Source organism: Hyperolius riggenbachi, chromosome 8 (assembly GCF_040937935.1).
Source record: "Hyperolius riggenbachi isolate aHypRig1 chromosome 8, aHypRig1.pri, whole genome shotgun sequence".
Taxonomy (NCBI): domain Eukaryota; kingdom Metazoa; phylum Chordata; class Amphibia; order Anura; family Hyperoliidae; genus Hyperolius; species Hyperolius riggenbachi.
In genome coordinates, this window is record NC_090653.1 from 109,813,226 (window position 1) to 109,827,823 (window position 14,598).

Consider the following 14,598-nt stretch of genomic DNA (forward strand, 5'->3'; position numbering starts at 1 on the left):
TTCGCTCACTGTAAGGGTTAAAAATCCTGGGCTTTAAATGTTCCTGTGAAGTTAAAGCAGACCTGAAATCAGAACTTCCTCTCTGCTCTAAAAGATAAACAACGGCATATTAACCTTTAAAAGAAAAAAACATTTGCTACAGCTGATATAAATCCTGCAATAAATCTGCAGTGTGTTTACTTCCTGCTTTCATGGAAGCAAACACAGGGTTACCATCCTGTGTTTACAAATTAGCTGCTCTCTAGAGGCAGCCAGCTGACACGGCTGAGCGATCAAATTACACTTGTGCTTAGTCACAGATGAGGGTAAATTAGGCTAAACTCTCTAAATACATATAGGGTGCATTTCTCCAGGTTACCCTTCTGTCCTGTGCAAGAGTTCAGGTCCACTTAAGTGCTCTTACTACCACTGGTTAAAATCCAGGGGGGTTGAGTGTTTTATAATCTTTGGAGTCCAGTGGTGGTTAGAGCACTTAAAGTGAACCTTAAGTCAAATAAAAAAAATGTTTTACTCACCTGGGGCTTCCCTCAGCCCCCTGCAGCTGTCCGGTGCCCTCGCAGCCTCGCTCCGATCCTCCTGGACCCGCCGGCGACCATTTCCGGTTTCACCGTCAAGACCCGACAGGCTGGGAATGCGAGTGATTCTTCGCGTTCCCAGCCACAATAGCACCCTCTATGTTGCTATAGCAGACCTCTATGGAAGTGGTCGCCGGTGGGTCCAAGAGGATCGGAGGGACACGGCAAGGCCACCAGACAGCTGCAGGGGGCTGAGGGAAGCCCCAGGTGAGTAAAACTCTTTTATGTGGCTTAAGGTTCACTTTAAGTGGACCTGAACTCTTGCACAGGACAGAAGGAAAACTAAGTAACGTCAAAAACACCAACCCGTCATCTGAGAACCTCACATTATAAGTGCTGGCAAATGAAGGGGTGATTTTGAAAACGCTTCTACAATCGCTTTCAGGGCGATTTCGGCTTAGAAAAGTGCTTTTCTAAGCACTTTTGCGGATTGATTGTTTTTTCATTTCCTGAAATCAGAAAATGAATGCGTTCAAAGCGCTCTGGAAATTGCAATACAAAGCGCCTTTTTAAGCGCGTTGCGATTTCCCTATACCATCCATTGAGCCAAAACGTTCAGAAAATGGTACAGGTAGTGTGTTTGCAATTTTAAAATAATTCAAATGCTCAAATGTGAACACTCTCGTAAGAAATCATTGCACAAGCGCTTTTAGAGCGTTTGCAAAATTGCCAGCGCTTAAAAAAAAAAAAAAAAAAAAAAATCAGCACTCGCTCATATTGTTAACAAGCCCTTAGCGTAAAACTGCTAGGATACCAGGAGGGCAAGGAGAGCATCTAGTTAGTAAACAGTTCTGCAGAACTCTGTCTATAAGTGAGTCATGGGTATTTAGTGAACACCGGTTTTTTTCCAAAAGATGTTCCCAATGCTACACTAGTTGTAAAACAAAAGTAAACTGTGTGGTTGGACTCTGGAATTATTGATTCTGCTCTAGCACTGGTCTTTCATTTCCTATTTAAAGTGCATCGGGGGAGAGAAGATGGCGACTGTTGCGAACATCCTCATTATTTTTCTCCTGGGCTATTTCTGTGGGGCGGAAAAAGCAGGTTTGTTGCTCCTAATTCCCTTATAATGTGTTCCTTATTCTCGGAACCTTCCTGAAGTAGCATGTAGATGGATATTCTGGTCAGATGGAACATTCTGTTGTATTGTGAAGCACAACAGTGCAATCTTTAGAAATGTATTAAATATTTAAACCAAGACTATTTTCCAGGTTGACACAGTGTTCTGTACCAACATAAGCAGGAGTATTTTTAGGCAGTGTATGTAATCAGGCTATGGAAAATATGATCTGCATGAAACAGTGGTCTCTGCAAGGCAGTTGCCAATGTAGGCAACTAATCAGTTGCCTGGTACATAACCTGCTAGAAGGTGTACCATAAAACTGTACCAACCTCATTCTTTTTGTAATGACTATATGCTGGCTACATGAATTTATTGCGATGCTCGGCTATAAGTCGAGAAATTTAGGTCTGATCTACTTTTGTAAAGTAGGGGGGTCGACTTATACTCGTGTCAGACCTAAATTTCTGACTTGTAGCTGAGTATCAATTGACCCCTCTGCTCTGCATCTGCTGCAGTATGATCCCACTAGTGCTGCTAGCCAAGCGGATTTTATCCCCCTGCTCTATGATTCCAAGATGCCACAATGCTGTGCCCCCCTGCAAGCAGGAGAATGGACTAACCCCCGCTCATTACTTATTCTCTCAGGCGGCAGCTGAGAATGCTGGTCCCCGCTGAGCATGTGATGCTCCGGCGGCTGCCGGGGTAGGAGCCGCTCACTTTTCCCCATTAAAATGAATAATACAGCTCTCTCCCTGGCACTCGCTGTATGTGCTGACACTTCAGGGAGGAGCAGCAATTAGATGGGCATGGGACAATGATGAGAATGGCGGGGGGCGGAGATTAAATCGCCGGTGTCCTGTCATGAAATGCTGCTTGCATCAGGGATAGGCAGGTGAGGACAGTGATCGGTGGCTGGAACGGAGGGATTTAGAGCGGCTCCTACAACCGCTGCGGGAGTAGAAGCTGCTCTAAAAATCCTTCTGTTCCAGCCACCGATCACTGTCCTGACCTGCCTATCCCTGATGCAAGCAGCTTTTCATGACAGGACACCGGCGATAAAGCTTCATTGACAGTGCGGTATCCTCTATACTCCCTCCTTTCCGCTCTCTGTCCAATAGTACAGCGCGACTCCCGATGTCACATGACACATGAAGTCACATGACATCAGGAACCGGAGCTGTACTATTGGACAGAGAGCGGCATGAATGGAGAGTGTATAGAGGATTCAGCGCTGGCAATCGAACTGTAAGTGTTGGCTTCTGCTGCAGTGCTCACTGTGATCGCACAGAGGGGGGGGAGAGAGGATGGAAGCACAAAATAGTTTAGCATTGCGGGGAAGGGGACAGAAAGAAGCTGCCTTCCCAGCGCATAACATTACAGAGTTGTGCTGGGAGGGAGGGGGGATTTTCAGTGTGTTGCAGGTGATTTAGCACTGTGGGGAGGGATAGAGAGATGCTGGCTGCTGGGGCTCTGGGAAGGGTTTATTGTTTAAAGCAGACCTGATCTCAGATCTTTCTCTCTGCTCTAAAAGATATGCAATAGCATGATATCCTTTAAAAGAAAAATGCCTTTTGTTTGCAGATGAATTGCAGAATTTGTATCAGCTGTAGTGTGTCTACTTCCTGCTTTCATGGAAGCAGGCATATTGTTAACATCCTGTGCTTTCAAATGAGTTTATCTGCCTTGTCAGGTGACACAGAGAAGAGATCAAATTACAACTTGTTATTAGACACAGATGAGTAGGGATTAGACAGGCTAAACTCTCTTAATACATACAGTTTGCATTTCTCTATGTTTTCATTATGTCTTGTGCAAGGCTTCAAGTCTACTGTGCAGCCATTAACTTTGCTAGATAGACTTATACTTGAGTTATTAAAAAATTCCAGCTTAAGAGGGTCAAATAGTGGGGTCGACTTATACACGAAGTCGACTTATATCCGAGTATATACGGTAAACAAGTTGCTCGGGCTGGGTTCACATTACCAAGGGTGATGCTGTGTATGGAGAGAGGGAATGCGCTTTCACCATCCACAGAACAGAACTTTTGTTCAGACTTGTCCGCTGCACCTGACATGTCAAGATAGCATTTCTAGGAATTGGGACTCGATCCCTCAAGTGTCTGTTAAGGGCCAAATCTGTATAGACAAATCTGTAGCCTGTTGCTTGGCAGGGGAGGAGGAGGACCGACTGCGCAATGCACCATGTAGTGGGTAGGAAGAGTAGGAGAACAATGGTCTCAGCCTGCACTTGGTTGAGACAATCCACCAGGCATATGACGGTTTCTGCAGGGGGAGTGTTTAGGGTTAGGGGGGTCTAAGGGTTAGGCAATTCCCAGGGGGTGGTTAGGGTAAGGCAACACCTAAGGGGGGGTGAGGAGGTGGTTAGGCACCACCGGGGGGGGGGGGGTTATGGTTAGCCACTACCGGGGGAGGGGGGGTCAGTGTTAGACACCACAGGGGGGGGGGGTTAGGGACCACCAGGGGAGGGTTCTGTGTGTGAGTATGGTTAGGTTAAGCTCCCTTGAGTCCCAAGGAAGAAAAGCGCTATATAAATATTATTGTTATTGTTGTATTGTTGAATTATGTAATAATTTTTAATGTTTATCTTTTCGTTATCATATTCCGTCTGTTTAAAGATTTCATTATCTACCAGCGCCAATTCGTTATCCAGCCAGGCTTCCTCCTGTGAATAATTAGATATCAAACTAGTATCAAAACTTTATTACACGCAAAACACAGACAAAGGTCAAAGTGCCCTAATATTCCAAATTAAACATCTGCTGGCTTAATTGGTGTTGATTCCCTGTACACCCCTGTTGGGGTGCCCCTGCACAAGCATGCAATCATACATGATACATTTTGGTCATGTATGACTGCATGCATGTTGACGTGGGTCTTCCTGGTGTGCAGGGTCTAAAGATGGACATATTCTACCAAATGTTCAATTGCATTTTTTATTTTTTTATCTTTTTTTTGCTTTCCTAATCAAATTTCCCCAATTCTTTTTTCATTTTTTACTATTTTTTCATTTAATATTCGCTATGGTGGAAAATTGATTGATTTTTAGAAAAAAAAATGAATAGCGTATGCTGGTTTGGTTTTATTTTTATTTTTTAAACAATACAATCAATGAAAACAGAATTGAAAATATAAAATGTATCATTGCAATATAAAGGGAAAAAAAATACATTGTTTGATACATGGCCACCTTTACGAGAGATATACCATATTTTTATATATAGGATGAAAGCGAGCACATGGATTATATCTCAAGAGATTTGGGCTCAGCCGGCGCCACTATAGACCGTAATAGGAATTACAGCTATAGCGGCACACAGTCAGTAGCTTTGGCGCTGTCAGAAGACGGAGCTGAAGTTACTTTTAAAACATTGTAATTCGTCTTCCAGCAATAGCTGGAAGCCGAATTACATAATTCCCCACTATCCATGTCGACCTGGAGGTGGAATAGTGTAACCACCTAAAAGAGTGACAAGATTTTGCTAGTGTATTTCTATGTGTGTGGTGACTAACATCTAAGGCTGAGTTTAGCCTTAGATGTCAGCTTGTGGAACTAAAAGGGCACATGGAAGAAGAGTGGAAGTGCTGAAATGGTTGCATAGACTGTTGCTAGGCAACCCAGAGTACACAGAGCAGTGGAACTTTCCAGAAGCCCTGCTCGGCCTGTCAGATACTACAGCACAGGCGCGGAGGGGCAGGGCAGGAGAGACTTAGCCGGAGGGAACTGACTGAAGCCAGTCAGAGCACGCCAGAGAGTGAGGCAGAGCGGGGCACAGAGAGAAGTCAGGAGGCAACGAGAGAAAGGAGGCTAAGAGGGGACCCGGTGGCCATGCAGAGACTACACCAGAGCAAGTAAGGACAGCGGTAGCAGGCAGACAGTTACCGGAGGCCAGAGGTGGCAGACAGACCAAATCCAAGCTAGCCCCGAAATACAGACTCCAGCAGTACAGATGAGTATAGGCCTAAGGGCTAACTACAAGCCACAGTGTTGTGTTCAAAAAGAAGTCCGTGTTCAGTGGGGGTTGCTGAGATAGAGAGATGGCAATCCGGATTACTGAAGAGACCTATGCTGTTCAAAAGTGGCGTTACTAGAGACTGCCTATGTGATGGAGTTTTGAAGAAACAGACATTGTGATACTAATTCAGTTGTGAATGCAAGATAGAGCGGGATCAGTGAATAATGGCGCACAGCGCCTATGCATTAAAATGGCGCCGCATTAAAAAGATACGCTTATCGCTATTTATCGTTAGTACTGCATTATAATGGCGCACAGGGAAAAAAGAAGAAAAAACGGCACACACTAACGTTATTTATCAATAGTGGCACACACTAACGTTATTTATCAATAATGGCACACACTAACGTTATTTATCAATAGCGCCCTACATAAGCCAAACTGCAAATGTTATTTAACTTCAAAACGGTGAATGGATTTAATGTAACACTGTCAAGGTTAGGGTTAGGCACCACCAGGGAGGTCTTAGGGTTAGGAACCACCAGGGGGGGTCTTAGTGTTAGGCACCACCAGGGGGGGTCTTAGGGTTAGGCACCAACAGGGGGTCTTAGGGTTAGGCACCACCAGGGGGTGGTTAGGGTTAGGCACCACCAGGGGGGTCTTAGGGTTAGGCACCACCAGGGGGGTCTTAGGGTTAGGCACCACCAGGGGAGTCTTAGGGTTAGGCACCACTGGGGGGGTCTTAGGGTTAGGCACCACCAAGGGGGTCTAGGGGTTAGGGGTAGGTACAGGGAGGGTTCTGTGTGAGAGTGGGGTTAGGTATAGTTACAGTACAATATACACCACCAGGGGGTCTTAGGGTTAGGCACCACCAGGGGGGTGGTTAGGGTTAGGCACCACCGGGGGGGGGGGGGTTAGGGGTTAGGGATAGGTACAGAGAGGGTTCTGTGTGTTAACGCTAAATAACAATAAGGCTTTAACGCTAAATAACAATAAGGCTTTAACGTTAAATAGCGATAAGCGGCAAACGGATTAGCGGCAACACTGTGCGCCATTATTCACAGGCGCCATTTTCAGATGGATGCAGATAGAGCTGCCCAGATAAAGTGAGAGAATCTGCTGCTGACTGTTTGAAGTTTATTGAGTGTACAGGCCTTGCTGTCACTAAGAGACATTAACAGCCTCCATAAGGATCCCCGCAGAGCTGACACAGCCCCCTGCTCGCATTAAGTCCTGGTGTAGAGACATTCTTCCTGTCAAGTCCATTTCTGTCAAGAGTTTAAACTTCATATATTTTCTTCAGTTGATGTGTTCTATAATGTTGCTAAGACACTGAGGCAAGGGGCTTGATTCACAAAAAAGTGCTAACTGTTAGCGCGATCGCGAATTTTCACGCAAAACGATAACATTTTCACTCGCAAACGTGAATTTTTGCGCAAAAAAGATATAGATTTCGCACGAAAAATTCACGTTTGTGCGCAAAAACGTTATCGTTTCGCATGAAAATTTGTGATCGCGCGCAATGCAAAAATTCGCGCTAAAACGGCCGTGCTAACAGTTAGCACTCTTTTGTGAATCAAGCCCAAGGAGTGAACCAAAGTGTGATTCATGCATGTTACCTGAGTACTGTAATGTGGTGATTGGTGCATACACTTCAGAGTTTTCTGATTATTAGTGATCCGCAGTATCACTAGTAATACAGATATATTTGATTATATGGTGATCTGCGGCATCACCAACAATACAAATATTTATGCGTACTCTGGAAAACACAAGGAACAGATAACTTGTGGAAAACCCACCACACTGACGTTAACTCAGAGGGAAGGTGACCTCTGGAAGGAAGGGCAGTGTGTGCGATTCTGCGACTAGGATAAGAACGCAGAATTGCGTTCCTCAACAGTAATGATATGCTGAGGAGTTACTGAGTTCCCCGCAAGAAGAACTCAGCAAAGTAAACCCTTTAGTGGAAACCCACTAAAGGGGGCGAAGTCAAACGGAAAACGGTTCGGTATCAGAACTGGCAGAGAAGTACCGAATCGTCAGACAGAAATCAAGATCAGAGGTCAAGCCAAGGTCAGCAACGGGAAATCAGATGAGCAGAGGTACAGAATCGAGAAACACAAGGGAAGTCAGAAGCCAAGCCAATAGTCGGTAACGGTACGGGCTGGCGAGGTACAAAATCAGGAGACAAGAGAATAATGAGGTAACAGGCAAAAGGTCATACACAATATACAATGCAATTAGTACTTTAGGCTATCAACAGAATCTGGCTAAGTGTGGATCCCCAGCTCCAGCTGGTTCTAGCACACTTTGGGATCTGACTAGGGTCTGAGTGCTAACACACAAGTATTCGCTGACTGCAGACAACTTGCAACTGACAGAATGCCTGCTTTTATACTGTGCTGGACTCAAACAGCCCGCCCAGCCATTCAACCAATCACAACGTGGCTCAAGGACCTTGCAGCACAGCTCAAGGACCTTGCTGAGGTCAGCTGACCAGCTGGTCAGCTGACTCTCTTTCTAAGAGTATAAAAGGCTCTACTGCACACGCGCGCGGCCCCTACGGGGTCCAGACTGTCATGAGAGGTGTCTTGGCGAGCAGCATGCCATGAGGCCTGTGAAGGTGTTCCAGGAGTGCAGCCTCGACGTGGAGTACGCCGAGAGGTCTGCGACTGAACGGTGGAACGTGCTACCGCTGCGGACGTGGACGTTTCTCCGCGTTCCGCATGCGACCATGCGGGCGGTTGCGCTGCTGATGCGGACGCGAACAAACGTCCGCGTTCAGCCTGCTGCTGCCTCATTACAGTACCCCCCCTTTCAGGCATGACCTCCGGGCGTGCCTCACCCGGTTTCCCAGGATACAACTCATGAAATCTCCTCCTTTTCTCCTCAGCATGAAGATCTCGAAGGGGAACCCATGACCTCTCCTCTGGCCCGTACCCCTTCCAGTGCACCAGATACTGGAGCTTGTTGCGTGAAAAACGGGAATCTAAAATGTCCTGGACTTCATATTCCAATTCCCCATCCACTACCACAGGAGCAGGGGGAGTAGAATCTACCCTTACCGCAGGCTTCAATAAAGAAACATGATAAGTCCTGCCACATCTCATATTAGTTGGTAATTTTACCCTGTAGGTGACCTCATTGATCCTACTCTCTATAGGAAAAGGCCCGATAAAGCGAGGACCTAATTTTGCTGATGGTTGCCTGAGAGGAATGTGTCTAGTAGAGACCCAAACATAATCTCCTGGAATAAAGTTCCACTCAGTGGAACGTTTTCTATCAGCAAATTTCTTTTGAACAGAAAAAGCTTTGTCCAAATTATCTCTGACCTTCCCCCAGATCTCTCTGAAAGTCCCCTGCCATTCCTGGAGAGCTGGAAGAGGTGACTCCTTGACTGGAAGTGACGTAAACTTGGGACACTTCCCATTGACAATCTGAAAGGGAGAATAACCAGAGGATGCGTTTTTCAGGTTATTGTGGGCAAATTCGGCAAATGGAAGGAATCTTGTCCAGAGATGTTGTGCATCTGCTATGTAACATCTAAGAAATTGCTCCATGGACTGATTGATCCTCTCCGTCTGCCCATTAGTCTGGGGATGGTAACCTGAAGAAAATGATAAAGAAATCCCCAGATCCTTACAAAAGGCCCTCCAGAATTTTGACACAAATTGTACCCCCCTATCAGATACAATATCCACCGGAATTCCATGTAACTTAAAGATGTTATTAATAAACAAATCTGCCAATTTTTGGGCAGATGGAAACCCAGACAGAGCAACGAAATGTGCCATTTTACTAAATCTGTCCGTAACAACCCAGATGACAGTGTTACCTTCAGATTCAGGCAGCTCACCCACAAAATCCATGGAAATGTGAGACCATGGAACCTGTGGAGAAGGCAGGGGCTGAAGAGAGCCTGCTGGAGCTTTCCTGGAGGACTTACTCCTGGCACAGACAGAGCAGGACTTAACAAATTCCTCACAATCAGACATGTAAGAAGGCCACCAGACTGCCCTATTCAAGAGTTCCTGGGTTCTGGCAATACCTGGATGTCCCACATTCTTATGTTCATGAAACATCTGGAGCACCCGTTCCCGAAAACGAATAGGGACGTACAGAAGTCCCTCAGGTTTTCCATTGGGAACATTGGACTAGCATGCAATAAGCGATTTTGACAAGTCTTCGGAGATCTCCGTGGCTGCCAGAAAATACCTTTCAGGTAGAATATTGACAGGGGTGGCTGGTAGGGCAGATTCAGATTCAAAACACCTGGATAAGGCGTCAGCCTTAACATTCTTATCCCCAGGCTTATAGGTTATGATAAAATCAAACCGGGAAAAAAAAAGTGCCCATCTCGCCTGCCTGGGTGTTAATCTTTTGGCCTTCTCAATGTATTCAAGGTTCTTATGGTCAGTATAAACAGTAAAGGGAAATTCTGCCCCCTCCAACCAATGACGCCACTCCTCTAGAGCTAACTTAACAGCCAACAATTCCCGGTTCCCCACATCATAATTCCTCTCTGCCGGTGCAAACTTTCTTGAAAAGAATGCACAAGGATGAACCTTATTATCGGGTCCAAAAGCTTGCGAGAGGACTGCCCCAACCCCAACCTCCGATGCATCTACCTCTACTATGAAGGGGCGGGTGACGTCAACATGACGCAATATGGGGGCGGAACAAAAAGATCTTTTTAATGATTGAAAGGCCTCAATGGCTTCTGGTGACCAGTTAGTCGCATCAGCGCCTTTCTTGGTCAACTGGGTCATGGGGGCGACAACTGAAGAGTACCCCTTAATAAACCGCCTATAATAGTTAGCAAAGCCTAAAAATCTCTGCAGGGCTTTGAGGCCTGAAGGTTGCGGCCAATCCAAAACTGCTGAGACTTTTCTTGGATCCATTGCCAGTCCAGAGGTGGAAATGATATACCCTAAAAATGCCACCTCTTTCACCTCGAAGAGGCATTTCTCCAGTTTAGCATATAACTGGTTCTCCCTGAGCTTCTGTAACACAAATTTTACATGCTGCCTGTGTTCCTGTAAATTTTTTGAAAAAATTAGAATATCATCCAGATAGACCACTGTGAACCTGCCAGACACATCTCTGAAAATATCATTTACAAACTCCTGAAAGACAGCTGGGGCATTGCACAATCCAAAGGGCATAACTAAATACTCATAGTGACCGTCAGGAGTGTTAAATGCGGTCTTCCACTCGTCGCCCTCTCTAATCCGAATAAGATTGTATGCCCCCCTCAAGTCTAATTTTGAAAAAACACAGGCCTCAGTAATCTGAGTAAACAGGTCATCAATGAGTGGAAGAGGGTATCGATTTTTTATGGTGATTTTGTTTAGCTGCCTGTAGTCTATGCAGGGGCGAAGACCACCATCCTTTTTTTTAACAAAAAAGAAACCTGCACCCGCAGGAGACTTGGAGGCGCGGATAAATCCCTTCTCCAAGTTCTCCTTGATGTAATCTTTCATTGCAACCTTTTCAGGGCTGGAGAGGTTGTACAAACGACCCCTAGGAGGCAGTGTACCCGGTCTCAATTCAATGGGGCAGTCATAGGGTCTATGTGGAGGCAACCTGTCAGCAGATCGAGGACAAAATACATCGGAAAAATCAGTGTACTGAGATGGGACCCCCTGGACCTGGACCTCTGAAGCACACACAGAAATAGATTTCAGACAATTCTCCTGACAATAGGGGGACCAGGCAGATAATTGACCCTCTTTCCAGTCTATTTGAGGGGAATGCTTCTTCAACCATGGTAGCCCCAGTATGACGGATGAGGTGGCCATCTTTAGAACATAGAACTGGATGACCTCAGTGTGCAATACTCCAACCTGAAGTGTGAGCGGCGGAGTTTGACAAAGAGGTGTCTTGTTCTGTAAAGGAGAGTCATCGATTGCTGTAACATAGATGTGTCTTTGTATGGGAAGAATGGGAATGTTAAAGTTTAAAGCAAGGTCTCTGTCAATGAAGTTGGCAGCTGACCCAGAGTCAACAAATGCAGAGGTAAGGAAGTCACTGTTCTCCCAATGAAGAGAACAGGGCAGCAAGATTTTATTCTGACATGGAGGTAGAACTGGCTCGCTTAGGGTGGTACCTCCAACCATCCCTAAGCGGACAAGTTTTCCGCCTTCTTACTGCAGTTCTGCACTCGATGACCCCTTTCCCCACAATATAGACACAGACCCTCCTTCCTTCTCCTAGCTTTCTCAGCGACTGAGAGTCGTCCGTGCCCCAACTGCATTGGCTCCTCCTCTGGAACCTCAGGGGAACCAACAGTAGAGGGCGCTCTAACTAGCACAGATGACCTGCCCTTTTTATGATAACGAATGCGTCTATCGATTTTAACCGATAAGGCAATAGCTGCATCTACATCTTTGGGCTCAGGGTGGCTTATCATGACATCAATAATAGACTCAGAGAGACCGGTCATGTATGTGTCTAGAAGAGTGAACTGATCCCACCTCGCTGAGACCGCCCACCTTCTAAACTCGGCAGCGTACTCCTCAACCATACGATTGCCTTGCTTTAGGCTTCGGAGTTTACGCTCGGCAGTGCCGGCTAAATCAGGATCCTCATATATGATGGCCATGTTCTTGAAAAACTCGGACACAGAAGATAAGGCAGTGTGACCCTCAGGTAAGCTGAAAGCCCATGTCTGAGAATCCCCTTGTAACAAAGTTTTAATTAATGTTACTCTCTGTACCTCAGAACCAGATGACATGGGCCTCATCTGAAAATAGGCTAAACAACGATTTTTGAAATTACTGAAGTCGGACCGAGAACCAGAAAATCTTTCAGGAAGAGCCATCTTAGGCTCGCTACTGGCTGGGGAGGGTAGAATATTAAGTGGTGCCGGTAGTTTCTGAAAGGCCTCAGTCAGCTGGTTGATCTGGACCTGCTGAGCAGCAACGGTGTTTCTAAGCTCATCGACTGCTGCAGTTAAAGTCTGCAACTGCTCGGCAACTCCCTCCATGTTACTTTTACTGGTCTGCAGTACTGTAATGTGGTGATTGGTGCATACACTTCAGAGTTTTCTGATTATTAGTGATCCGCAGTATCACTAGTAATACAGATATATTTGATTATATGGTGATCTGCGGCATCACCAACAATACAAATATTTATGCGTACTCTGGAAAACACAAGGAACAGATAACTTGTGGAAAACCCACCACACTGACGTTAACTCAGAGGGAAGGTGACCTCTGGAAGGAAGGGCAGTGTGTGCGATTCTGCGACTAGGATAAGAACGCAGAATTGCGTTCCTCAACAGTAATGATATGCTGAGGAGTTACTGAGTTCCCCGCAAGAAGAACTCAGCAAAGTAAACCCTTTAGTGGAAACCCACTAAAGGGGGCGAAGTCAAACGGAAAACGGTTCGGTATCAGAACTGGCAGAGAAGTACCGAATCGTCAGACAGAAATCAAGATCAGAGGTCAAGCCAAGGTCAGCAACGGGAAATCAGATGAGCAGAGGTACAGAATCGAGAAACACAAGGGAAGTCAGAAGCCAAGCCAATAGTCGGTAACGGTACGGGCTGGCGAGGTACAAAATCAGGAGACAAGAGAATAATGAGGTAACAGGCAAAAGGTCATACACAATATACAATGCAATTAGTACTTTAGGCTATCAACAGAATCTGGCTAAGTGTGGATCCCCAGCTCCAGCTGGTTCTAGCACACTTTGGGATCTGACTAGGGTCTGAGTGCTAACACACAAGTATTCGCTGACTGCAGACAACTTGCAACTGACAGAATGCCTGCTTTTATACTGTGCTGGACTCAAACAGCCCGCCCAGCCATTCAACCAATCACAACGTGGCTCAAGGACCTTGCAGCACAGCTCAAGGACCTTGCTGAGGTCAGCTGACCAGCTGGTCAGCTGACTCTCTTTCTAAGAGTATAAAAGGCTCTACTGCACACGCGCGCGGCCCCTACGGGGTCCAGACTGTCATGAGAGGTGTCTTGGCGAGCAGCATGCCATGAGGCCTGTGAAGGTGTTCCAGGAGTGCAGCCTCGACGTGGAGTACGCCGAGAGGTCTGCGACTGAACGGTGGAACGTGCTACCGCTGCGGACGTGGACGTTTCTCCGCGTTCCGCATGCGACCATGCGGGCGGTTGCGCTGCTGATGCGGACGCGAACAAACGTCCGCGTTCAGCCTGCTGCTGCCTCATTACAAGTACACGGTCTTAAAGAGAGAGGAGATAACTAAGGCCGTGAGAGTAAAGAGAACCTGTCAGTATTAACCTGCCTGGCGTTCTATTAAGATCCACTTGTAACCTCCACAGACCTTAGAGAGAAGCATAAACAAAGAGGGGAGCCCTCATAGCAAGTAACGCCTTACCACATCACCCTTGTGCTCAAAAAGTAATTGAAGTGATTCAAGGCTGTTACCGATAGATTAGGAGGAATAGCACTCCCCCCCCCCGTTTTACCCCTGCTCACCAGATCAACGCTTTTGGTATAAGCATATCAGGTCCCATACAACAGCTTCTAGAAGATGTAGGGAAAACAACCTCGCATAGTGTAAAACAATTTAATAAGGCACCCAAGGCCCCCTTTTAAAATCCACGTACAATAAAAACTCTTTCAATATAGCATATCATAGTTACACATCCAGGTAAAGCTCCGGTCGCCTCCTGCGCGTCCCTGGCCAGTTCCTGTATACAGCGTGCGTGCATCTACTAAGCTCCGCCCTACGCGTTTTGTCACAACTTGTGACTCATCAGGGGCTGGAGTACGCACGCGCCCTACCGCATTTAAGAATGCGTAACCACTCCCGCCCCACGCCCTCCATCCAACAACCATGAGCGGTGGCTATAGACCTAGATGACACAAGTGGCGGCCGGCTCACAATATTTTGCATCCCCTGCATCCCTTCCCCCATTCTACCACGTAATATGCCCTAGACATGCATATCACTACAAATATTTACATGCCCGCTCCCCCGCCCTCTACTCCGTATCACA

At 46.4% G+C, this 14,598-nt stretch overlaps 1 protein-coding gene across 1 annotated transcript in view; it reads left to right on the top strand.

Annotated features, from left to right (window-relative positions):
* Positions 1–1,532: 1,532 nt before the first annotated feature.
* Positions 1,533–14,598, top strand: part of F9 (coagulation factor IX) — a 113,272-nt gene continuing 100,206 nt past the window's right edge. The window contains exon 1 of the mRNA XM_068251000.1: positions 1,533–1,619. Within this exon, the coding sequence (XP_068107101.1) occupies positions 1,553–1,619 (67 nt within the window). The 5' untranslated portion in view covers positions 1,533–1,552. The remainder of the gene's footprint in view (positions 1,620–14,598) is intronic.